This window comes from Drosophila albomicans, chromosome 2R, assembly GCF_009650485.2.
Source record: "Drosophila albomicans strain 15112-1751.03 chromosome 2R, ASM965048v2, whole genome shotgun sequence".
Lineage (NCBI taxonomy): Eukaryota > Metazoa > Arthropoda > Insecta > Diptera > Drosophilidae > Drosophila > Drosophila albomicans.
In genome coordinates, this window is record NC_047631.2 from 12,436,950 (window position 1) to 12,463,066 (window position 26,117).

The 26,117-nt window shown below is 42.4% G+C and overlaps 2 protein-coding genes across 3 annotated transcripts in view; one reads left to right on the plus strand and one right to left on the minus strand.

Moving 5' to 3' along the window:
• LOC117576871 (inositol 1,4,5-trisphosphate receptor) overlaps positions 1-12,209 on the plus strand; it is a 23,293-nt gene extending 11,084 nt beyond the window's left edge. The window contains exons 4-21 of the mRNA XM_052008182.1: positions 499-569; positions 633-748; positions 809-1,589; positions 1,653-2,866; positions 2,931-3,106; positions 3,167-3,322; positions 3,382-3,535; positions 3,598-3,742; positions 3,912-4,576; positions 5,617-5,872; positions 5,936-6,159; positions 6,225-9,020; positions 9,088-9,280; positions 9,347-9,469; positions 9,830-10,002; positions 10,069-10,233; positions 10,291-10,698; positions 10,760-12,209. Of these exons, the coding sequence (XP_051864142.1) occupies positions 499-569; positions 633-748; positions 809-1,589; positions 1,653-2,866; positions 2,931-3,106; positions 3,167-3,322; positions 3,382-3,535; positions 3,598-3,742; positions 3,912-4,576; positions 5,617-5,872; positions 5,936-6,159; positions 6,225-9,020; positions 9,088-9,280; positions 9,347-9,469; positions 9,830-10,002; positions 10,069-10,233; positions 10,291-10,698; positions 10,760-11,326 (8,383 nt within the window). The 3' untranslated portion in view covers positions 11,327-12,209. The remainder of the gene's footprint in view (positions 1-498; positions 570-632; positions 749-808; positions 1,590-1,652; positions 2,867-2,930; positions 3,107-3,166; positions 3,323-3,381; positions 3,536-3,597; positions 3,743-3,911; positions 4,577-5,616; positions 5,873-5,935; positions 6,160-6,224; positions 9,021-9,087; positions 9,281-9,346; positions 9,470-9,829; positions 10,003-10,068; positions 10,234-10,290; positions 10,699-10,759) is intronic.
• Positions 12,210-16,747: 4,538 nt separating this feature from the next.
• Positions 16,748-25,992, minus strand: LOC117573647 (uncharacterized). Of its 2 annotated transcripts, XM_034256965.2 has the most exons (13): positions 25,869-25,992; positions 24,628-24,977; positions 24,351-24,558; positions 23,636-23,707; positions 22,532-22,853; positions 21,255-22,464; positions 20,832-21,191; positions 20,312-20,769; positions 20,153-20,251; positions 19,773-20,083; positions 19,434-19,716; positions 19,210-19,374; positions 16,748-19,150 (listed from the first exon to the last, which is right to left on the minus strand). In XM_034256965.2, the coding sequence occupies exons 2-13, from the start codon at positions 24,854-24,856 to the stop codon at positions 18,944-18,946; spliced, it is 3,924 nt and encodes a 1,307-aa protein (XP_034112856.1). In that variant the 5' UTR covers positions 24,857-24,977; positions 25,869-25,992; the 3' UTR covers positions 16,748-18,943. The 2 variants fall into 2 exon arrangements, with proteins under 2 accessions (XP_034112856.1, XP_034112857.1); XM_034256966.2 differs by lacking the exon at positions 23,636-23,707.
• Between the last annotated feature and the right edge of the window lie 125 nt (positions 25,993-26,117).

The following is a 26,117-nucleotide window of genomic DNA, read 5'->3' on the forward strand; positions in this document are numbered from 1 at the left end:
GTCTTTTCAAGTACTATATTTTTATTTTCCTAATTTAAATTAATTCAAAACACAACTCACTTCATAAAGAATTTCTATTATACTTTACATTTAAATTATTTACGTAATGAGGGACACATTTAAGAAAAAGCTTTATAAAACATAGAGACAATTCCTTGCAAATAAAGTAATATATTTATTTTATTCCCCAACTTTTCGTTTAAATTTGAGCAATGCCAATATGTACTCAACCCAAGGATTATATGTGGTTCCGCTCCGTGTTGATTGCTGGTAGTTCAATAAATACAAAAAACCACTTAATTTCTTTCAAATAGCTTTCTTCTCACTCTATTGTAAATAATCTCACAATAGCCAAAAGTTCTTAAGATATTTTCGTAACTTTTTTCTCACTCTATTTAAATCTGCCAAACTTTAGCCTAGATAAACATACACTTAGCAAGAAGAAGTTTTAATTCTTTTCATATATAATAAACTGACTCGTATTTTGCTCTCCCATAGCTTGGTGGATGACCGAACGGTTGTGTGTCCCGAGGCGGGAGATTTAAGTTGTCCACCCAAAAAGTTTCGAGGTAAATACTGCAACTTTAACTTAATTTAAGCGCACTTCATTTAACTTGGATTTTACTTTACAGATTGCCTTATTAAAATATGTCCCATGAATCGATATTCCGCACAGAAGCAATTCTGGAAGGCAGCCAAGCAATCAGCCAGCTCCAATACAGATCCCAATCTGCTAAAGCGATTGCATGTAAGTTTGAATGGTTAATAACCTATAATATTATTAACTAAATACTTTACTCTATTTTAGCACGCAGCGGAGATTGAGAAGAAACAGAATGAGACCGAAAACAAGAAGCTACTCGGCACCTTTATACAATATGGACGCGCTGTGGTGCAGTTGCTCCACTTGAAGTCCAACAAGTATCTGACGGTGAACAAGCGTCTGCCATCGCTGCTGGAAAAAAATGCAATGCGTGTTTATCTAGATGCCAATGGCAATGAAGGTTCTTGGTTCTACATCAAACCCTTCTACAAGCTGCGCTCCATTGGCGACTATGTGGTGGTGGGCGATAAAGTGATTTTGAGCCCGGTGAATGCGGATCAACAGAATCTGCACGTGGCTGCCAACTACGAGCTGCCCGATAATCCCGGCTGTAAAGAGGTAAACGTACTCAACTCATCGACATCGTGGAAAATCTCGCTGTTCATGGAGCACAAGGAGAATCAGGAGCACATACTCAAGGGCGGTGATGTGGTGCGACTCTTTCACGCCGAGCAGGAGAAGTTCCTTACGATGGACGAGTACAAGAAGCAATACCATGTCTTCCTGCGCACCACAGGACGCACCAGCGCCACGGCGGCAACGAGCAGCAAAGCGCTCTGGGAGATCGAGGTGGTGCAGCACGATTCATGTCGTGGCGGTGCAGGCGACTGGAACTCATTGTACCGCTTTAAGCACTTGGCCACAGGCCATTATCTGGCTGCTGAATCTGAGTTGGATGTAGCTGCTGGTGTGCTGCCAATGAATGTGCACGAATCGCTGTTGCAGGACTCGGGACTCAGCTGCACCATGAACTCCACAATGAATGGTAAGTCACACATTAGACATCGCATTGTGCTTATAATTTATGTATATCTTTCTACTTTAATAGACAAACCGAAGGGCAAACAGTATCGCCTTGTATCTGTGCCATATTCCGCGGATATTGCCTCCGTCTTTGTGCTGGATGCCACCACAATGGCGCGCCCGGACAGTCTTGTGCCACAATCGAGCTATGTGCGTCTGCAACACATCTGCTCCAACACCTGGGTTCATGCCACATCCATACCAATCGATGCAGATGACGATAAGCCGGTCATGTCAAAGGTCTGCTGCTCACCCATAAAGGAGGATAAAGAGGCCTTCGCTTTGATACCTGTATCCCCAGTGGAAGTGCGTGATTTGGACTTTGCCAATGATGCCTGCAAAGTGCTGGCCACTGTCACTAGCAAACTGGACAATGGCAGCATCTCGATCAATGAGCGACGTGCGTTAATCTCACTATTGCAGGACATTGTCTACTTCATTGCGGGCATGGAGAACGAACAGAACAAGACCAAGGCGCTGGAGTTTACCATCAAGAATCCGATACGCGATCGGCAGAAGCTGCTTCGCGAGCAATACATTCTCAAGCAGCTGTTCAAGATACTCCAGGGACCATTCCAGGAGCACACTGCAGGCGATGGACCATTTCTGCGACTGGACGAGCTCAGCGATCCGAAGAACAGTCCCTACAAGAACATTTTTCGGCTGTGCTATCGCATACTGCGTCTCTCGCAGCAGGACTATCGCAAGAATCAGGAGTATATAGCCAAACACTTTGGCTTGATGCAGAAGCAGATCGGCTACGATATACTCGCCGAGGACACCATCACAGCTCTGCTGCACAACAATCGCAAGCTGCTGGAGAAGCACATCACGGCTGCAGAGATCGAGACATTTGTGGGTCTGGTGCGCAAGAACATGCACAACTGGGACTCGCGTTTTCTCGACTACCTCTCCGATCTGTGCGTCTCGAATCGCAAAGCGATTGCCGTCACCCAGGAGCTGATCTGCAAGAGCGTGCTCAGCGACAAGAATGTAGACATTTTGATCGATACACAAGTGAAAGCGTTACGTGGTGGCGCCGCTGTACGTTGCTACAAAGGCGCCTCGGAGGATGTTTGCTTAGCCACGCTCACTGAAGTTGCTGGCGACGATGAGGATCGCTCCGATGTGCAGTCCACTTCGACCACCACCACCTGGGACAGTGCGAGCTTGAATGACGACGATGCCATTTCGCCAGGCGAAAAATACGAGATACACTTGCAGTGGAAGGGTCAACCGGTAAGCAAGGCAGCTCATCAACTTTGCATTTCATTAATTAAACATATTTTCATTCCTTGTATAGTCTTCGCGTTCGATGGCGGATCTAGCCAACTGCGTAGCCGATGGCTGTGAACAGGAAGCGGCCATATTAAACTATTATCGCCATCAACTAAATCTGTTCTCCAACATGTGCCTCAATCGTCAGTATCTGGCTCTGAACAGACTGTCGCCCCAACTAGACATTGATTTGATACTAAAGTGAGTACCATATTCTTTCCTTGTCAAAACATTTGCTAATCCTTCTTCCTTCTGTTTTAGATGCATGTCAGATGAAACTATGCCATATGAGCTGCGTGCCTCCTTCTGCAGGCTGATGTTGCACATGCATGTCGATCGTGATCCGCAGGAGCCTGTGACGCCTGTGAAATATGCGCGACTTTGGAGTGAAATACCCTCCAAGATGTCCATAATGGAGTTAGTAATGTGCTTTATCCTAATTAAGTTAACAATCTAAACTTGTGACTCTCGCTTAGCTACGATGGCAAGAATCAGCAGCCGGATCAGAATAAACAGGCATGTCGTGCCAAATTCAACACAACTATTGCATTTGTAGAGAACTATCTGTGCAATGTGGCGACCAAGGCGTGGCTTTTTACGGATCAGGAACAGAACAAACTGACCTTCGAGGTGAGCCTTAAACAAATTTCTTTTAAAGCAAATTTAACAAAAATTTTTGTATCCTTCTACAGGTCGTAAAACTAGCCCGAGATTTGATCTACTTTGGCTTCTACAGTTTCAGCGATCTGCTGCGTTTGACCAAGACGCTGCTCTCCATTCTAGACTGCGTTTCAGAGACAACAACTGGTGGCGCCTTTGTAAACACGGATATTGATTGTGAGTAGTTTGTTTTGGGATCTAATAAATCCCTTTAGATTAGTTAGCTAAGTAAGTTTTCTGCATCTCCTAAATGACAAGCTGTCGATGAGGAGACCAATAACGATGGTAAGCTTCGTTGATGGTTGTTTAATATGTCTTTAAGCTAACCCGTGCTTTCCTCTTGCAGCTGAGGGCGGCGTGCTGCGCTCCATTGGTGACATGAGCACAGTGATGACATCGTTGGCGCTAGGATCTGTTGGTCAAGCGATTGCGGCTCCCTCTATAGCGCTGCAGCAACGCAAGTCTGTCTCGCAGCTGATGAAAGAATATCCGCTGGTCATGGACACTAAGCTCAAGATTATAGAAATTCTTCAATTCATTCTGGACGTGCGTCTCGACTATAGAATCAGTTGCCTGCTGTCGATATTCAAGCGTGAATTCGATGAGTCTGAAGTGGTTGCTCAGGGTCAAACTACCACCACACCAGTCAACGAGGATCCTTCACAGCAGCAACCACAACCGACGCCGCCTGCCAGTGCTGGCACCACAGATTCGGAGCAGATTGCGGCCGCCGAGGCAGCTATGGCTGCAGCCGCAGCGGCTGCTTCAGCGGCAGCGGCGCGTCAGAAGAACATTGATCTGGAATCGATTGGAGTGCAGGCGGAGGGTATCTTCGATTGCGAACGCAGCGATGCCGCCAATTTGGATTTGGATGGACAAGGTGGACGCACTTTTCTACGTGTGCTGCTGCACCTGATCATGCATGATTATGCGCCTTTGGTTTCGGGAGCACTGCACCTGCTCTTCAGGCACTTTAGTCAGCGGCAGGAGGTGTTGCAAGCCTTTCGCCAGGTAAGCTAATCAAGTAAATGCTGTGGTATCTGATACTGAATGATGCGAAGTCAAACAAGGCGGCAACATTGATACATTTTGATTGAGAGGCAAGAGACGAATTGAAACATTTTCCGCTTGCAGCCTTGTTATACGCTTGCAGAGTGTCAAATTTCATAAGTATATATAATTTGTGTATATTTACAATATTATAAAAGATAGCTCAATGTTTGAAATCTTTCAAACTTAGATAAATGTTATATATTAATACATATCTATGTAGTCTAGTCCTTTAGTTTTAAGTGTAATATGAGAAAACGTTTATTAATATGTAAGAAAGGCAACTTCAAATCGAGAGATTCTTTTATAGAACTCGTAAGTTCATTTGGTAATATTTTAGATACTATAACCAATTGACCTTAAATTGTATTCACATATCTGGAATGTTTGCATGTCAGCAAGTCGGTCTGCGTCATTAAAAACTTAATCTGAAAGCAAACCTAATACAGTTTATATTATGAACCTATAAACTTTATAACTACAATTTAATTTAGATAGCACAACCTTATCAAAGTTGTTTAAAGTATCTCTGCAAGCGTATTCAAATTTCGGAGTGCCGATTATTATTTGTTGCTAGTTACATATTAGATAATCTAATCTGATTACTTGGGCATTTGCATTATAGTTGTTGCTCTCTAATTTCTCTCTTTCTCTCTCAATATATAATCTTCATCTCTCTTGTGTTTGCATGCAACGCGCTCTCGATCTCGTTTTGCGCTCTCGATCTCAACTAATAATCGTTACACGTAACATTTCTCATACGCAACACACACTTGTAATACATGCACTATTAACACACACTAACTAACAAACCAAAACTAACTAACTAACAACTCAACATCTCAATCAATCAACTAACCAATTAACACTAAAGTGGACGTATACCGCATATCGTACTGAAAGATATTTTGATTTTGTATGTATTATTTTTGCAACATTTATAATGAATTTTGCACAACAAGATGTGATATAAACTAAGCAAACCTTTTACAACTTTACAGGTGCAACTGCTTGTCTCGGACAGCGATGTGGAGTCCTACAAGCAAATCAAATCAGACTTGGACATCTTGCGACAGAGTGTGGAGAAGTCAGAGTTGTGGGTCTACAAGGCCAAGGCGACAGATGAGCTGGGCACCGATGCTGTGGGAGGTGCGGATAGTTTGGAGTATGATGCCACTCTATCACCAGAACAGCGCAGCGAGTATCAGAAGGTCAAGGAGATCCTTATACGCATGAACAAGTTCTGCGTAACAGCAGGTGGGAACAGAAATCCAACGATCTGCTTGAACAATCTTAAGATATAAACTGTTCCTCTTGCAGGTCCCATTGTGAAGCCACGCAAGCATGAGCAGCGACTGCTGCGCAATGTGGGAGTCCACACCGTGGTCCTAGATCTGCTGCAGAATCCCTACGATGAAAAGGACGATGTGCTGATGAAGGAGCTCATGTGTCTGGCTCATGAATTTCTGCAAAACTTTTGCCTTGGCAATCAGCAAAATCAAGTGCTGCTTCACAACCATCTCGACTTGTTCCTTAATCCAGGCGTAAGTTAATGAAACGGCACAATTAAATCAGTAAATAACTCTCCTACTTTCCTTTCCCTTTTTAGATACTCGAGGCGAAGACCGTGTGCGCCATCTTCAAGGATAACCTGGCACTTTGCAACGAGGTGACCGACAAGGTGGTTCAGCACTTTGTGCACTGCATTGAGATCCATGGCCGGCATGTGGCCTACTTGCAGTTCCTGCAGACAATCGTCAAGGCAGAGAATCAATTCATACGCAAGTGCCAGGACATGGTGATGCAGGAGCTTATCAATGCCGGCGAAGATGTGCTGGTGTTCTACAACGACAAGACATCGTTCCATCACTTTGTGCAGATGATGCAACAGCAGCTACAGCGACGCACACAACTGCCCGACGACAGTCCGCTCAAGTATCATGTGGAGCTGGTCAAGCTGCTCGCCTGCTGCACCATGGGCAAGAATGTCTACACGGAGATCAAGTGCAACAATCTTATATCTCTCGATGACATTGTAACGGTCATTTGTCATCCTCTCTGCATGCCAGAAGTAAAAGAGGCTTATGTCGATTTCCTCAATCATTGCTACATTGATACCGAAGTGGAAATGAAGGAGATTTATGCATCCGGTCACATGTGGAGTCTCTTTGAAAAAAGTTTCCTCGTCGATCTCAATCAATTGATATCGAATACTACGGCCACAGCAAACAAGACGCTGCTGGCTTATGTACTCAATGGTGTTACCAACTTACTAAGCAGCTTCTTCTCCAGCCCCTTCTCCGATCAGAGCACGATCATCCAGTCGCGGCAAGTGATCTTTGTGCAGCTCCTGCAGGCAGCCTATCGTCTTACCCAATGCAAATGGTTGTCGCTGGCCGATCGCTTCAATGTGGAGAACTGCATACGCACGTTGACCGAGTCGGCGAAGATGCGCAGCATTGTGTTGCCACTAGAGCTGGAGCAACAGGTGGCAAACATGTCAAGCAAGACGGCGATGCTGACGCGTCAAACAACCAAATGGCTGCTGGCCTCCAAGCAGCCCAAATACGAGACGCAACAATCCGCCAATCTGATGCGCTGGGATCGCTCTATTATTGAGGGATTGCAGGACATTGTCTCGCTACTAGAGGATCAACTAAAGCCGGTCGTTGAAGCGGAACTCTCTCTGCTGGTCGATATACTCTATCGCTCTGAGCTGCTCTTTCCCGCTGGCACCGAGGCGAGAAAACGTTGTGAAAGCGGCGGCTTTATACGCAAACTGATCAAGCACACCGAGAAGCTACTCGAGGAGAAGGAGGAGCGCATGTGTGTCAAAGTACTGCGTACGCTACGCGAAATGATGGCCATCGATGTCAACTATGGCGAAAAAGGTGACGCATTGCGCCAGACGTTGCTACTACGCTATTTCCAGACCAAGAGCGCGCCTAAGCTAGAGGAAGAACACTCGCAACTACCAGCTGCGGCAGCGATTGCTGCTGCGGCTGCCGCTGCAGCTGCCTCCGATCCGGCCAAGCAGCTGCACCTAGTCACCCATGGACCGGGTGCCAAGTATTTGGCACGTGCCGGCAAAACGTTGCACGAAATGCAGAATCATTTGGATCGCGAGGGTGCGTCCGATTTAGTCGTCGAACTGGTCATCAAATCGGTGCATTCGCCCAACATCTTTGTGGAGGCTGTCGAACTGGGAATCGCGCTGCTTGAGGGCGGCAATCCCATCATACAGAAGGGCATGTTCCAGAAGTTTCTCAGCGATGATCTAAATCAGGCCTTCTTCAAGGTGTTCTTTGAGAAGATGAAGGATGCCCAGCAGGAGATCAAATCAACGGTCTCCGTCAACACCACAGACATTGCGGCAAAGGCGCATGAGCACAAGCAAGACGCCAATATGGAGCTGGACAAGATCTCGCGCAAGCATGGCATAAAGAGCAATGGTGTCGTTATAACGGATGAATTGAAACGAGAGCTACATAACGCAGGTTTGGCCACGGCGCGAGCCTATGGCAATGCTCGGAATATACACTCGGGCGAGGAGAGTTCAGCGATCAGTGTGAATAGTCCACTCGAGGATATACTTGCTGAGAAACTAGAGAAGCATCGCGACACCAAGGAGCAACGCAATCAGCTGTCCAACAAGGTTCTTGTGATGCAACCCATTCTACGTTTTCTCCAACTGCTTTGCGAGAATCACAATCCTGATCTACAGAATCTGTTGCGCAATCAAAACAACAAAACCAACAACAATCTTGTTTCTGAGACACTCATGTTTCTTGACTGCATCTGTGGCTCAACCACGGGCGGCCTTGGGCTACTTGGACTTTACATCAACGAGCACAATGTGGCGCTCATCAATCAAACACTGGAGACGCTCACCGAGTACTGTCAGGGACCGTGCCATGAGAACCAGAACTGCATTGCCACACACGAATCGAACGGTTTGGACATTATTACGGCCTTGATATTGAACAACATTAATCCGCTGGGTGAGAATCGCATGGATCTGGTGTTGGAGCTCAAAAATAACGCTTCGAAGCTGTTGCTGGCCATTATGGAGAGTCGCGGCGACAGCGAGAATGCCGAGCGTATTCTCTACAACATGAATCCCAAGCAGCTGGTCGAAGTCGCTTGCAAGGCTTATCACCAGGAGGAGCTAATCGACGAGCAGGACGATGCGGATGAGCCCAGCGCAGCCACAGATGACGATGATGCAACGGTCAGTCCACGCGAGGTGGGACACAACATTTATATACTCTGCCATCAGCTGGCACAGCACAACAAGGAATTGGCAGCACTCTTGAAGGCCTCCGAGGATCCTCAATCGGCCAGTTTTGATGCCAAGACAAGTCAGGCTCTGATGTATTATGCCACTCACACAGCTCAAATTGAAGTAAGTTTCTCACTAACAACTTTACTATGAATTATATAAATTAAATATATTTTGTATTCTTCTTTAGATCGTTCGCAATGACCGCACTCTGGAGCAAATTGTATTCCCCATACCCGAAATATGCGAGTATCTAACCACAGACACGAAAATTAAAATACTTAACACGGCCGAACGTGATGATCAGGGATCCAAGGTGGCAGATTTCTTTGACAAGGCCGAGGAGATGTTCAACGAGATGAAGTGGCAAAAGAAACTGCGAAGTATGTACTAAATCATTTATTATGATTGAATTAGTATCTAAAACATTTAAAATTCCTCATTTACAGGTCAGCAGTTACTCTTCTGGATTAGCAGCTATATGTCATTGTGGAGTAACATACTCTTTAATTGCGTGGTCGTCATCAATATGATTGTGGCTTTCTTCTATCCCTTTGACAACACTGTGCCAGGTAAACCAACACATTTTCATTCAATTTGATGTGTTTTTATAAATGAATTATGTATTCTATTTAGGTACATTGTTTTGTGTATTGGGATTTCTTTGTAAAAGATTGCTCTTTTAAGAACAAACATATTTTATATATGTTCTTCGTTCCTTTCTTCCACAAAAAGTATTTAGTTTATCGACGGATCATTATTTTATCTATATATCTCCAAATTTTCTGTCTGCATCAAAAGATTTTATTCAAACTTACTATCTAAAAGTAAATTATCGTATTTTTGGTATTTTACACATTCGACTTTTAAGCCAAGAATCTACTATCTCCATTTAATATCAGCTTCTTAATATTTTGTTTATTTAACCTCAGAACTCAGCTCGCACATTTCTCTGCTATTTTGGGCCATATTGATATTCTCGCTGGTAATTGTGATAACGCTTCCCCGCGAATCGGGGATACGCACATTCATTGGATCTGTAATACTCCGATTTATATTTATGCTGGGTCCAGAATCGACACTCTGCCTATTGGGCGTTGTCACGGTGAGTAATACTCTAAATCGAATCGATTTTAAATGCAGTCTAATTCATCTTAATATACTTTTGCAGGTGACTCTGAAGAGCGTTCATATTGTGAGCATAATGGGTAACAAAGGCACGCTAGAGAAACGCTTCCTTAAGATCATCACTGATGTTCAGCTGCTCTATCACTGCATTTATATAGCATTTTGCTTCTGTGGACTGATCTTCCATCCGTTCTTCTACTCGCTGCTGGTATGTTGCATCTATATATACGAAAGAAATCCAATTAATCCATAATGTGTATTTTAGCTCTTTGATGTCGTCTACCGTGAGGAAACTCTGGTTAACGTTATTCGCTCTGTAACTCGAAACGGTCGCTCAATCGTTTTGACTGCGGTTTTGGCATTGATATTGGTTTATCTATTCTCCATTATTGGCTACATGTTCTTCAAAGATGATTTCCTCGTTTCTGTTGACTTTGAGGAGGAAACTACAACGCCTGTCACTATCTCGATGCCTGCGTCCTTAGAAGAGACATGCGCCAAGCCAGATGAGCTTGGTGGCTGCAATGGGAACCCCTCACAGCAGGTGGCTACTAATGGCGATGCCAAAGAACGTTCCTGTGACTCGCTAGTCATGTGCATTGTGACAACTTTGAACCAAGGATTGCGCAATGGAGGCGGCATTGGCGATATACTCCGAGCACCATCCAGCAAGGTAAAAAAACTTTTGTATTTCACTAAAATTATAGTTTTTAATGACTATTTTTGACTTGCAGGAGGGTCTCTTCGTAGCACGCGTAATCTATGATTTGCTGTTCTTCTTTATTGTCATCATTATCGTGTTGAATTTAATCTTTGGTGTGATTATCGATACCTTTGCCGATCTGAGATCAGAGAAGCAGCAAAAGGAAGCGATATTGAAGACAACTTGCTTCATTTGTTCCTTGAATCGCTCCGCGTTCGATAACAAAACGGTCAGCTTTGAGGAGCATATCAAAAGCGAACACAATATGTGGCATTACTTGTACTTCATTGTACTGGTCAAGGTTAAGGATCCCACAGAGTTTACTGGACCCGAGAGTTACGTATACGCCATGGTGAAGGCCGGCATATTGGAATGGTTTCCACGATTACGGGCCATGTCGCTGGCCGCTGTCGATGCCGATGGCGAACAGATCGAACTGCGCAGCATGCAGGCCCAGTTGCTGGAGACACAGCTGCTGATCAAGAACCTTTCGACACAGCTGCACGAGCTCAAGGATCACATGACGGAACAACGCAAACAGAAACAGCGATTGGGACTGCTCAACACGACGGCCAGAGAGCCAGAAATTAGATATTGAGAAAATAGGGGTTAACGCAAGACTTAGCATAGCACAGAAATCAAATGAAATCAAGTCGATTGAATTTAAAACATTCCCTTGTGTAGATCATGCACTACATAGAAGTTAACTTAAAAGTATTCGACACTACTTTCCACTCGTAATTTGTTCCAATCTCAGTTAGTAGTTGGTCACTCGGGAAGCCCCATTATAAAATGTTATAATTCCGTTTGTTTTTAGAAGAAAACTTGGGGATCTTTTACTGCTCCAGACCATATACTATTTGTATCCAATCTGTATTACTTATAATCGAATGCCAGTAAAACATTTTCTCAAGACAGTTTATTGACTCGACCATTTCGAAGTAAAAAATCAAAAATGAAAAAACCATGTACTTTAACTAAGAAAAGTACCTTCATATATAACTAGTACACTCACTCAGAGAACTTAGGGCTGTTAAAATGTTATTTAGTGGATTTCTTGATCCGCATTTCCACAAGTTGTTCTCCTATCCCCCAACTATTTCTACAACCTTTTTATACCCACTTTATATACACTGTTTCAATGGCAATGTGTCGCAAAGCGACTTGGAAAATTTACTTAATTGTTAATTTGAGCTGTTTTTAAGTTACTTATTCATTATTTTGTTAATTATATATAAACATACAAACGTAATTTGTAAATTACAATAATTATCATCAAATCCACAGTTGCAATCAAGAAATCAAACAGAAAACTAATCAGTTATAGTGATTATACGTTCCCTTATATATTCACCGTTTCGAATTGTTTATTACCATGTACTCGATGCGAGTTTTGTTGGTTAATTTTATTATAAGCTAACAATTAATTAATATTCCTAAGAATCTGTTTAATACTTAAGCTATTTTAATAAAAAGAAATTCATAATCTACAAAACCTATCAATGCACTATGGGGTATTTTCCATTTTAGCTGGCATTTAATATTACGAGTAAACCATAAGAGTAACCATAAGAGTGTTCCCAAGAAAAGTAGGCGTGGTAACACCTTTACCGCCCACAAAAATCTGATAAAATCCGCTCTGTCTTGTCTGTCTTGTCCGCTCTGTCTGCTCTGTTCGGTCTGTCTTACTTAGTCCACTGCAAAAATATCAAATTTTCAGCAGTATACTTTGAGGGTGCAACAGCTTACATTTACATTGCGATAGATGGCTCCACTAATTAAGCAAGTGACTTGCTGTATTTCTGCTCGCTATTGGTTTATGTTCGCCTGGTATTTCTCCTGGTGGGTTGAATCTTTTCTGCAGTTTGTGGCGGTATCGAGTAGACATTAAAAACACTAACACAATTAGTAGTTGTTGTTGAAATTATTGATGTTATAGTTGTTGTTGTTGCTGGTGTTGGCTTCTAGTAACCGTCACGAAAGTCTAAGAAGTGGCAAATCAATATTTAAAATACCAGGCGAACATAAATCAGCAGCAAGCGGTTGCTTTGAAAACCAGTTTCGTTAGTTATTTTCAAAAGTTAGTGAACACGCTATTTCTCGTTTGCTTTCAAACTTTAAATTTGGCGCCACTGTACTATGGGGCATTTTCCATTTTAGCTGGCATTTAATATTTCGAGTAAACCATAAGAGATGTTTTACTGCAGTTTTTGGTATTATGTTACTAAATTCCCAAGGAATGTATCAGAGAAAAGTAGACGTGGCAACACCTCTACCGACCACAAAAATCTGAAAAAATTGAATATTACGGACACCTATGGAGTTAGTATTCAATTCTTACACCAATATGGACTTACGTTTCTGAATTCGACACGCCCATTACAATTTTTCTCCGCCCCTTCCGCCCTCAAAATTTTGAAAAAATTTTATATTTTCAGCAATTTTAGAGAAAAAGACCCCATTCTTGGTAGACATAATATAAATCCTAGCCCGGATATGCACTGCAAAAAACATAGAAGTTATTCACAAAACATGGCTTCAGACTTCTCTCTATTTCCTACAGAGCACAAATCGGTGTTGAAAACGTGAGGTTCTCTGAAAAAAATGGGAAATGCGCCAGTTGTGCGGAAAAATGCAGAAAAAGACAACTATTGATGGATTAAGAATTGATAACACTACAACATACAGTGCTGTACAATTAAAATATTCAATCGATTCTCGGCCATTTGAAGGAAGAGCGAGATATCTTTTTGCCCAATGATATAACAAAACATATTGACATATAAAACAGGACTAACATCATGCAAGGTGACAAGGATCTTTTTAATAAACAGAAAATAGCGCACAACTAGGGAATTTTTGATTACAATTCATTTTCTTGAGTGTAAATCGCTAGAGTTGATTTTGTGATCTTACGAAGCCATCTTCTAAACACTTAATCGAGAATATAGCCGCCGAAGTACTAATTTTCAGAATGCTTAAATTATTTTTGTGTGCCCTTAAAAGTATGCAGTACACTTTTTAAGAACGCTTCTCTTGTTGATGCCGTCGCGAGCTGTTGAAATCACGGTTGCCATCCCAAAAAAATGTTTTGTACCAAAATTTGGAGCAAAAATGTACCAAACATTTTTCACGAAAGATTTTTTGTATTTCACAAATTGTGATTTACCAATTTTCCGCTATGTCCGCTATGTCCGCCATGTCCGCCATGTCCGCTATGTCCGCCATGTCCGCCATGTCCGCTATGTCCACCATGTCCGCCATGTCCGCTATGTCCGCTATGTCCGCCATGTCCGCCATGTCCGCTATGTCCGCCATGTCCGCCATGTCCGCTATGTCCGCTATGTCCGCCATGTCCGTCATGTCCGCTATGTCCGCCATGTCCGCTATGTCCGCCATGTCCGCTATGTCCGCCATGTCCGCTATGTCCGCTATGTCCGCCATGTCCGCTATAACCGCCATGTCCGCCATGTCCGCTATGTCCACCATGTCCGCCATGTCCGCTATGTCCGCTATGTCCGCCATGTCCGCCATGTCCGCTATGTATGCTATGTCCGCCATGTCCGTCATGTCCGCTATGTCCGCCATGTCCGCCATGTCCGCCATGTCCGCTATGTCCGCTATGTCCGCCATGTCCGCCATGTCCGCCATGTCCGCTATGTCCGCCATGTCCGCCATGTCCGCTATGTCCACCATGTCCGCCATGTCCGCTATGTCCGCTATGTCCGCCATGTCCGCTATGTCCGCCATGTCCGCCATGTCCGCCATGTCCGCCATATCCGCCATGTCCGCTATGTCCGCCATGTCCGCCATGTCCGCCATGTCCGCTATGTCCGCTATGTCCGCCATGTCCGCTATGTCCGCCATGTCCGCTATGTCCGCTATGTCCACCATGTCCGCCATGTCCGCTATGTCCGCTATGTCCGCCATGTCCGCCATGTCCGCTATGTATGCTATGTCCGCCATGTCCGCTATGTCCGCAATGTCCGCCATGTCCGCTATGTCCGCCATGTCCGCTATGTCCGCCATGTCCGCTATGTCCGCCATGTCCGCTATGTCCGCTATGTCCGCCATGTCCGCTATGTCCGCCATGTCCGCTATAACCGCCATGTCCGTCATGTCCGCTATGTCCGCCATGTCCGCCATGTCCGCTATGTCCGCCATGTCCACTATGTCCGCCATGTCCGCTATGTCCGCTATGTCCGCCATGTCCGCCATGTCCGCTATGTCCGCCATGTCCGCCATGTCCGCCATGTCCGCCATATCCGCCATGTCCGCTATGTCCGCCATGTCCGCCATATCCGCCATGTCCGCTATGTCCGCCATGTCCGCTATGTCCGCCATGTCCGCCATATCCGCCATGTCCGCTATGTCCGCCATGTCCGCTATGTCCGCCATGTCCGCCATATCCGCCATGTCCGCTATGTCCGCTATGTCCGCCATGTCCGCCATGTCCGCCATGTCCGCTATGTCCGCCATGTCCGCTATGTCCGCCATGTCCGCTATGTCCGCCATGTCCGCTATGTCCGCTATGTCCGCTTGTCTGTCTTGTCTGTCTTGCAAAAATATTAAATTCAAATTTTCCATTTTAGCTGGCAATTAATATTACGAGTAAACCAAAAAAGATTTTTTACTGGTTTTGGTATTATTTTACTACATTCCCAAGAAATGTATCATAGAAAAGTCGGCGTGGCAACACCTCTACCGCCCACAAAAATCTGAAAAAAATGAATATTACGGACACCTGTGGAGTTAGTATTATAAAATTTTTACTCCAATGTATTTACGTTTTAGAATTCGGCACGCCCATTCAACGTTTTCCTCGCCCCTTCCGCCCACAAAATTTTGAAAAATTTGTATATTTTGAACAATTTTAGAGAAAAAGACCTCACTCTTGGTAGATTCAATATAAATCCAAGCCCGGATGTGCTAGGATCAAAAACATGGAAGTTATTCACAAAACATTGCTTCAGACGGTCCTTCTCTCTATTTCCTACAGAGCACAAATCGGTGTTGGAAAACGTGAAAAAAATGGGAATTGCGCCAATTGTGCAGAAAAATTCAGAAAAAGACAACTATTGACGGATTAAGAATTGATGACACTACAACATATAGTTGAAGTTATTGCTCACTTATGCTAACTTCATTTTCAAAATCCTTTCCAAAGTTGAAAATTGTTCTTCAACTTACTACAACAAGGGGTACAACAAGGGCGTTTTTTCGAAAACAAGCAATATCTCGGGCATATCCTTCCAAATTTTCAAGCACACATAGGCACGATTGCCATTCCAAAAAAATGTTTTGTACTAAAATTTGGAGCAAAAATGTACCAAACATTTTTCACGAAGATTTTTTGTATTTCACAAATTGTGATTCACAAATTGTGACTTACAAATTGTGATTTACATTATATAACTGTTTACGTAGTGATGGACCTTACATTGGCGCATACATACATATTTTCTCAATTGACACGATACATCGCAAATCGACTGTATGCGATAATTTCCAGTGCTAGTCGTGGTTCAATTTCTAACTGAAACAAAATTTGTGTATGGTGGAACTGAGCCATTTGTTAAAATAATATGTGTGAACATAAAATTTGATGAAAAATTTAAATACTAGAACAGGCATATTAAAAATGTACCAAAACGTAAAAAAGTGATCCAATGTACCAACGCATAAAAAATTTACCCGTTTTGGTACATTTGTACCAAAAGTGGCAACCGTGGTTGAAATCAGCAGTTAAAATACCAGGCGAACATAATTCAGCAGCAAGCTGATGTGGTCGTTGAATAGTAGTCATAACAGACTGTATTATCAACATATGCGAATTTAAAAATAATGCTTAAATTAAAATAAAAACACACGACCTATATTTATTTTTTATCCAACATTTGTTTTATTACATATTAATTAAACTACGATTCATTTTCATAAAATTGTTCAATGCGCTCTTGAGATTATCGTTTCTGGTTTCAATCTGTATGGTTTTTGTTTAAGTTGTATAACTACATAATTATGCTTGTATGTATGTATATTTGTATGCATATATATGTATGAATATATGTAAAAATTTCATTCAATTTGTTCATGTTTTGCTTAAAATCATAATTAGGGCTAGTTTGCTTAAATGCTCAATTCAAACCGATCGAAGCAAGTGCTCCGACAAGTCTCAACTGAACAGTTAGCAGATTGCATTATTTTTGTAGTAAATAATTATTTAAAAAAGGTATAGAAAAATCAAACACTGGAAGCTGCCGAAGTTATAAAATGAGGTTAGTGAGCAGTGCATAGTGTGTGTAAATAATTATAGATAATGTTATAAAATAATACTAAAAGTTGTGTGGCAGTTAAAATAACAATATTGAAAAAGATTGGATATAGAATACTTTGGAGGGCATATGTATAGGTAAGAGTGGGCGGGGGAAGAAAGATTTGTAATACAGATAACAGCTAATTAATTGGAAAGCGGCAGATACTTTTGAAAAATTGTTAACAATCATAATTTGTATATTTTAATCTCACTAGATTTATAAATGTGAAAAGTTACATTTTAAAGGTATAATTTACTGCCTTTGTTTAATGCTGTTGTTTTTTTGTTTTTTGTTGTACAATATGTTATTTTATTTGTTTATACTATTTATTTATTTTCACTTGTGTATATGTTTGCGTTTTTCGTTTGGAAGAGAAAGAGAAGGAATCGAAGTAGTATTAAAAACATAGTACTTAATACACGTACTGTCTGTTACAATGTGTAAGTATATAAATTAGTTGTTATACCATATTTAATATTAATTAACAATATTTCATTAACTTCTCATAGTACAATTCGTGGCATCTAGTATAATTAAAATTTATCGTTACTTATGTTTTGTTAAAATTAGGTCCTTGTATTTCTTAGGTACAAAGAAAATCTCATGGCCATTGCACAGTGGTGCCAGAATTTAATTTTCCATCGGTCCAAATTTGTATTTCTTTTGGAATATTCAACAAAATTGATTCGGGGAAATGGTTATAATAACTAATAGTCTTCTATTGTTTACAGTTGTTGCTATACTTGTACTTTGATATTAATTCAATCAGTTAATTTTCATTAAATCAAATATATAATTGCAATTGATCAGTTATCTGTCTGAGCATCGATCCAAGGGAGCACTAACATTTTGAGTTTCCTAATTGAAAATACAATTTCAATACAATACTTTGTATATAGGAACACAATACTTTTGAACCTTCTGCTTTATAATGAAGATGATATTTGTAAATCGGTCAGTGTTAATGATCTCATGCAATATCTATCTACTCTATAAAAAAAAGGATTTGAAATTCTTATCATTGAAACTATCCACGTGGATTTATAAGTCTCACTATTGCTTAACTCAATTTAATGATCAAATCTATCATTGAAACCATTAATTCATTTGTAAATGAAGCTAAATTTTGAAATGTGTTTTCAGACAGACAAAATTAAAGCGATTGAAATGCCGACGGAATTTGCTGTTGGACCACAGCGCAGTATTAGTTGATTTGTTATTGTACAAATCGGAACAAAAGCTAAAAACTACAACTGATCTTAAATGTTTCCTTTGCTTGCTTGTTAAAGCTGTTCGAGCGTGAAGCTATAGCTTGTAGTATTCCTAATTGTTAGTTGCATAAGAAGAATTCGAGTTAAATTTCTGCATAAAATTTGCTTGCGACTAGAAATAAGTTCTTGTTGTTTTTGTTGTTTAGAGTTTGTTTGTGTGTGAGTGAGTGTGAATGTGTATCAGTGTGTGTGTATAAGTTGTTGTATACTATCAACTCAATTATGTATGTATATCATATACGCATATGTGTATGTAAATATATATATATATATGTAGATATATGTATATGAATAAATTTGTTCCATACTACACTTTAACTAGCGATGCCTGCTAAGCCTTTCGAATACCCTCCACACAAACAATTCGGGGAGTGCCCAACATATAGCCCATTATCAATCGAACGAGTTTTTAGTCAAATAAAGCTATTAATTCGCGAAATGCCATTTTGGTTATGCGTGTCATATACAAAAGCCTAACTGCAGATAATGCGAATAATTTGAATGTTGTTTGAAGAAAAATGCGTCGAAGCGGCGCTCACACGCATTCATACATACTCGTATTTGTACCTAAATGTATACATATATATCTATGTATATATAAAGTTGTAGATGCTGATGACAAGCAATTTAGACTGTGGTGCCGTAGGCATTGTTGAAAACAGCACGCGAACTATCCGTATCCAGCGATATATCCTCGGGACTAGCCAAGTCAACGCGCACATTTGAGTTGGTGCGTCGACGTGCCGTTTGTGCCGCGCCCCAATTGCTTAGCGTCCAATGGAAGCCAGAGGCGTTGGGCGCAGGCTCCGCATCAACTTTCACCTGCGTGCAAACCTATTTGGAATACGCTCCCATTAATTTTGAATTACGTTGAAATCTATAGAATTATTTACCTCTCGATTGCCACAGGGTAAAGTCTCGGTGCCGTTGCCAATTGCCGAGCCAGACACTGAACCAGAGCCAGACTCCCGTGTGCTGCCAATGCTGCTGCTGGTGGCGAGAGAATCATTACTCGATTCCATCACCGCTCCATGGTAACGAGCCACTGAATGTACAGCCTGTAAATACAAGTTAGTGAATTAATTCGAATTTAATTAAACTCATTGCGTATACGCACCATTGCATCGCCGCCTTGACAGTCCTCGATGGACTTAAGTATCTCCCAGACTAGCTCAGAGTCCAAGGGTATGGGTTGCTCCGTATCGCGATTGTAAATAGCAATTGCAATGTGCACAGGATGCGGAACAGGCAGCGGTATGAGTAGCTTTTCGGTAACGCTGCGCTCACTGCTCTTTTGCTTCCATGGACGCCAAGGCTTGGGGGCATCCTGTGCCGCTTTTGGCACATGTTGTGCACGATGTGCACGCACTCGCGGCGTCGTTAAACCCACCGACATATCACTGCATAAAATAAGATATTTAACAATTCTAGTTTACAATCGATGACATTTGCTTACCGCTTCTCGGGCTTGCGGAAAGTTAACGTGATGCGTGATCGCGGATTGAATGCAGTCACTTCAAGAAATGGTAAATGCACCTGGACATTGCCACGCGGCGCATACACATTGCCCAGCAAGTCGAGGCCCTTCGAACCGATCACATCGTTGGCATTCTTAACCATTTCCGTATAACGTATTAGATCAAGCGAGGCATGTGGTTCTAGTTTAAAATGCGTATCGTTTTCAGTCAATGGCGTTAGAAAATCTAAACTAAATATCTCTGTGTAAATGAGACCAGCGAGTCCCGGCCAATCATTGACCGAGAGACCCTATAAACAATAAAAAAGACATTAATTTAACATAATACATTATAACTTTCAATTCTAGACTTTATTTACCTTGTTATCCCAAAATTCTTCTTCGCTTATCGACAATCTACCGATGACATGAGACGGATAGTATTTCTCGAGTAAATGGGCGGCCAGTTGTATAGCAATCTACGGCAATCGAAATGTTAATTAGGAGCACTTTATATATTAGATTATAAATTTCTTTACCTTCAATTCTTTGGTATTCAGCTTAATACGCGACTTGACCTGTGTGGTCAATGTCGTTTGCAGCTCTCTGCGTCGTTTCTCCAGCTTCTCGTGTAGTGTGCTCATTAAATCCTGTGCCTCCCGATCGAGCGCCAAATATGGACCCGTCTTCGACAGCTGGGCGGAGAAGGGTCCAAAACAGGCTTCTACAAACTGCAGGAAATCTTGCTGCGGTTGCAGCACGACACGTTCGGTGGCATGTTGATACGCCTGCAGCTCATCCAGTTCCATTTTAGCCTCTAGTGCTGCCAAAGCCTGTTCGGGGCGTATGATGAAGTAATAATCCAGTGCCAAACCGGGTCCAGCAATCCGTTTCACAGCAATGCTATCCGAAGCTGGCACACGTCCGCATTTCTTGATGAACAAATGAAACGTGAGCGAATCCCAAAGCAAACGGAACGTGTATCGCACAACGCCAACTAACGAAATAAAGACAATAATTAGTAACTGACCATCTAGATCCGAACAATGGTTTAAATACCTATTAATACAAGGCCTGCTGCAAGCGGACAAAGCAGCGTGGCTACCAAAATTGCTGCCAGTGGCTGCAGCAGGCCCTGTACAAGGAAGTTCCAGACGAGCGCCTCTAGCAGAATGCAATAACGATTTCGCGTGTTATCCGGGGCATCCAAATCATACACCAGTATCATGTAGATGTGCAGCAAGAGCACAAACACGGGTATCCAAAGGGGTGCACACAATGCCAGGCCAATGCTTAGACAACTGGTTGCCAGGCAAATCAGTGGAAATGCAAACAGAATGACAATTGTGCCCAGGAATCCTTTGACAAAGTAGTTCCAAGTGCGATTCAAATTGCGAGTCAAACCTTTGCCAATGAAGCCTACCAATAATATATGGAAATATTATTATTGAAATGGCAATCTCAAATTATTCAATGTCTCACCTGTGTCCGGTTCCGTTTCGAAATGCGTGCGTGACTTTGATATGTGTCGCCAGAGCTCGATGAGTCGCGAGGCCAAGGTCTGCGTGATGCTGGTTTTGCGGGGAAAGAGTGTCCCATTGATTTGCGATAGTTCCAAATCCGGCATGAAGGGCTTGATGCAGAAGAGTGCACGCAATCCCAGCGGACTGCACCACGGTACCAAAATGCCAAGCAGAAACATCATGTTCCAAGTCCAACACCAAGTGCGCTGCAACAGATTCAATACCCTCCAGAAGGGCCAACGAGTACTGGTCGTGCGTAGCATTTCCTTCTCCACCAGAAATACAGGCTGGCTGGGATCCGAGCGTGGCGTAACAATTGATGTAGCCTGCTGACTTATCACGGTGGGAATCACATCGGATTGCCCTTGGAAATTGCGTCGAATGATCCATGCTTGTGGCGACCAAATACGACATGCCCACTGGAAGCTACGCGTAGGTGTCTTGGCATTCTTGAGCTCCTTTAGCAGCACAGGCTCTCGTTCCTTCATGAAAGCCAAGTCGCGTGACAAAAAGTAGGCGGTCTGATGCAAATTGTGCTGGCTGCACATCTTCAAGGCCTCCTCATGCGCCGACCAGGCGCATTTGTAAAGCTTGTGCTGCTCGGCGTTGCGCAGCTTCGAGCGCAGCCAGGGCGCAACACGAGACAACACAGAGTGATCGTTAGACAGGCACTTCTGGTGATCCTCACGTGTGCGCTTAATATCCTGCTGCACCTTATCCACTGCCTTGTACATGATGACCACCGATTGCGCTTGCTCCACCAGCAATTGGGGCACACCATTGCCCAACTCTGCCAACTTGGCATTCGACATAATCGAGCTGTAGACACGCTGCAAATATTCCTTCATGACCGCCTCGTTGACTTCCTCCTCGATCTCCTTATCGTTCAGCTTCTTGGCTCGCAGCTCGGCAATGAGGCGCTCACGGAAATGCAAAAACCAACCACGTGTCTCTCGCTCCAATATGCCAACTAAAATGGGCAGCGCTTTCCGCATGATATCGCGGCAGAACAAGCGCAGATCAATCTCCTGGCCCTTGGGTGTGAGGAATAGATATGGCACCGGTTGTGTCACCTCGCAGCTGTTGAAATCAAACTTTTCCATGGTGGCACGACGCAGCATCTTGCGTACATAGGAGCACAAGCCATCCAAACAATCCTCGAACTCGGGCTGCAAGAAGGCAAAGACAATTATCAGAAAGGAGTACGAAAAAGAAAGTAAAAAGTAAAATGCTTACCCGGCACACTAACTCGGCAATTAGAAAACGGCAGCGTTCCTCTTTAATCTTATAGTCCAGATTGTGAGCCAACAACGCTGGCACACCAATAAACATGTCTGCCACCCGGATGAGAGCATCGAGCAGTGCATGCGCTGCATGCACCACAGAAAAGAAATGCGAGAAGATGCGGGCACGGGCCGTGACGACGACAAAGCGTGCTGCCAACGCCAGATCACTGAGAAAGGAGTCGTGGGCACGCAGTGTTCCCTTCTGCAACAGCTGCGACAGACGCCATTTGTGCACTTGGCCGGTAAAGTGCAAGCTCGGCACATCGAATTCACTGTGTGTAAATAATAGACAAGTACAAAATGTTAGAGATTATTTCAATGGGGAAATGAGGAAAGCGAATGCGTGAGGCAACAGATAAGACACATATAATATGATAAATACACACATAACTTAATGACAAATTGAATTGGCATGCTCAAGCGTGGTCCAGATTCTCTGTGTAATGTTTCCAGATGGTGTGATATGATGTGAATGTGTTTTTTGGAATTTTGTGTGTGCGTTAGTTGAGTATCAATTGGTGTGTGAAATGCGTTGTGTTAATGAAATGAAATGAGATTAGTAGTAACTATCCTAAGTCTGAACTAAAAATGAATTTCAAATGTAAACCAAATAAAATTTCACGCTTTATCGCGCAAAAAGTGACTCTATGAAGGGAAGACCCACGATTAAAATAATTATGGTTCAAAGGTTGGGGGAGTTTGCTAAGACATTTCAAAATTTCGCTCATTCATTTTGCATGCATTTGTTTTGTTGTCGATTTTTCGATTTTGTCGATTTTTGCATGCATCAATTTTGACGTAGCTAAAAATTTATGAGTAGTACACACATTAAAGAAATACACAGAACAACTTAATGTAGCACACGCATAATTTATGCATGTTGGGTTTTGAAAATGAAAATATATAGTCTATATATTTATATATAGTATGTACATTATGGCGTAGGTAACACTGACTAATTAATGTTTTTTAATTGCAAATGGCAAACACGCAAAACATTTATATCGGTTTTGTTTTTTAGTTGTTCGTTGCTTATTTGTTGTTGTTTATTTACCCATTTTTACGTATTGTTTCCAATTGTTCCAAAGTTAATTTCTTCGGCTTTCCATATTTATCCTTTTGCAAGCTTTACAGAAATATTTCACATACAAACACATTTTGGTTTACGTTAATTGCAACTTTAAACACACAGACACACACACAGACATTTGCGCATTTAATGTTTGTTAGAAGTTAGTTGTGTGTTTTTTTTGTGATCAGAAGTGTTGCATGCAAATTAAGTTTAAAATTGTATAGTAGATGTTTCTGCCGCCCCCAATAAAGACTTGAAAAAGACATGCTAGAATTTTGTATTTTGTTTTTGTTGCGATTAGCTTTTGTGGCTTTGTGGTGCGTGCGCAATGTGACAAATGATTTGTTTGCTGCCTATTTATTTTTGCTTTCTTTGGCGAAGCGTTTTAGACAAATTGCAATAGCAGCAGTAGCAGCAGCATTTATGACGGCATTTATGTTACGTATACGCATGCAAAGCAGCATATTTAACGCGTATTGCGTATACGCAGCGAAATTGCTTAATGATTAAACAAAATATGTGTAACGCCCTCTGCATGCTTCATTGTTTTATTTTTCTTTCTATTTTAGCTGCATATTTGCTGCTCGACTGCGCCATCATCATCATTATCTTGATCATCATCACACTATTATTATTAGCAGCTCTTCAGTTTCATTTTCGGTTTCGATTTGTTGTTGCATGCGACCCCAAAACTCACCCAGTTTCGCGTAAACTTTTCAATTGTGCATTTGTGAGGCGACGCGGCTCGCCGCTGCCATCGGAGGCAACCGCATCCAGTTCATCAAAGGGCGGCGCTATAAATAGGTCACTCTGATTAATGGGTCGCTTCTTGCGACCGCTGACGCTATTTGTCGCATTCTGCGTCGTCACAATTAGGCTGCCACTGGCCAATGGCTGTGGTAGCACTAGAGAAATGTAATAGATAATGGAATGTTTATCATATAGTCGCTGAATTTCAATCGTAAGCAATTTACCAATAGGAAAACTCTTCCAGTGATAGAGAAACTGCTCGGCTACGCATTTAATTTGGTCCACCAGTTGCTCCACTTCGGGTGGTGCACCAACCAAATTGATGTTAAACTCGACGGGTTCACGATCCGGCGCAGCAAGCGTCTGAGGTCGCAGCAACTGATGGTTGCCGTTGCCATTGCCGCTACTTGCAGCGCTGTTCGCAGCGGCTGCATTTGGCGGTTGCAGTGACATAGTGTGGTTGTTGTCTTTGCTAGCAGCTGTTTAGTCCATTGCCAGACTGTGCGTGTTGTTGCTGTTGTTGTCGTTGGTGTTATTGCCTTTTTGCTCAATCGTTTCAAACGAAAATCAAAAGCTGCAAAAAAAAAATATGTATGGAATCTGCTAAATCCACAAAAACAGCAATTGAAATCATTAATTGAAAATATCTCGCATGTGTATTTGTTTTTATTGCGATCGCTCACAATATAATTTCATGAAAAAATTCCAGCGATGCAAAGATCGAGAGCACTCATCATGTAAACAATTAGTTTACTTACGAGGCCAGACACATTTTCGTTTCACGTTTGCTTTTTTGCGCAGGCAATTCAAGCACTACAGGCTTAACATTTTAATCATTAACTAGCTTTGCTGGCGAATGCAAACACACACAACCTTTCACAACTCTCTCAACATTAACGCAATTTCGTGCTTCGTTAACTCTGACGAGACGGATTCTCGGACACAGTCTCCTCTGCTTCAACAAAAAAGTTTCGCCTGGCAATTGTGCGTTCCACGCCCAACACAACACAGACATACAAACCGCCGCATCACCACCCCCCGACCCAACCATCAAAGCCCATCCATCACAACACAAACACAAACAGCACTTGTGCTTCTTATTGTTTAATTGCGGCACACGCACGCGAATCCATACGCAACACATACACGCGCGCACACACACACACGCAAACTACCACTCGAAGTTGTCGTCGTCGGTTTTGTGTTACGCTGTCTTCTTTTTTGTGTTTTTTTACCTCGTTTTAAATATCAAGTTGCGATTAAAGTTAGTTTTTAGCATGTGCAGCCCACACCTGCTACTCTTCTGAGCCAAAAGCGGCGACAGACAAAACCCGTACACACACACAGACTACACATACAAAACTGCGCTTCATTAAAATTTATTTACGCAGCACAAAAGCAACATGAATCTGTTGTATGTAAACTTTATAATTGCATATTGAAGGCACACATATAGGACACTTACAACTGCTGTTTTTTATACCATCGAAAACATATTGCTGATTAGAAAAAGTACGCGTTTTCTACAAAAAAATTTATTGCCATCTCGAGCAGAAGCGTAATGTGACCGAACTAGATTTTGGTACAAAATATCATTTGTACAGTGTTCTCAAGCGACGCAAGCGTCAGCTGGTTCCACGTCAAGTGCAGCTGACGTGTATAGATGTTTTACAACACTACTTTTACACAATAAGCGGCAATTTAAAATATAAAG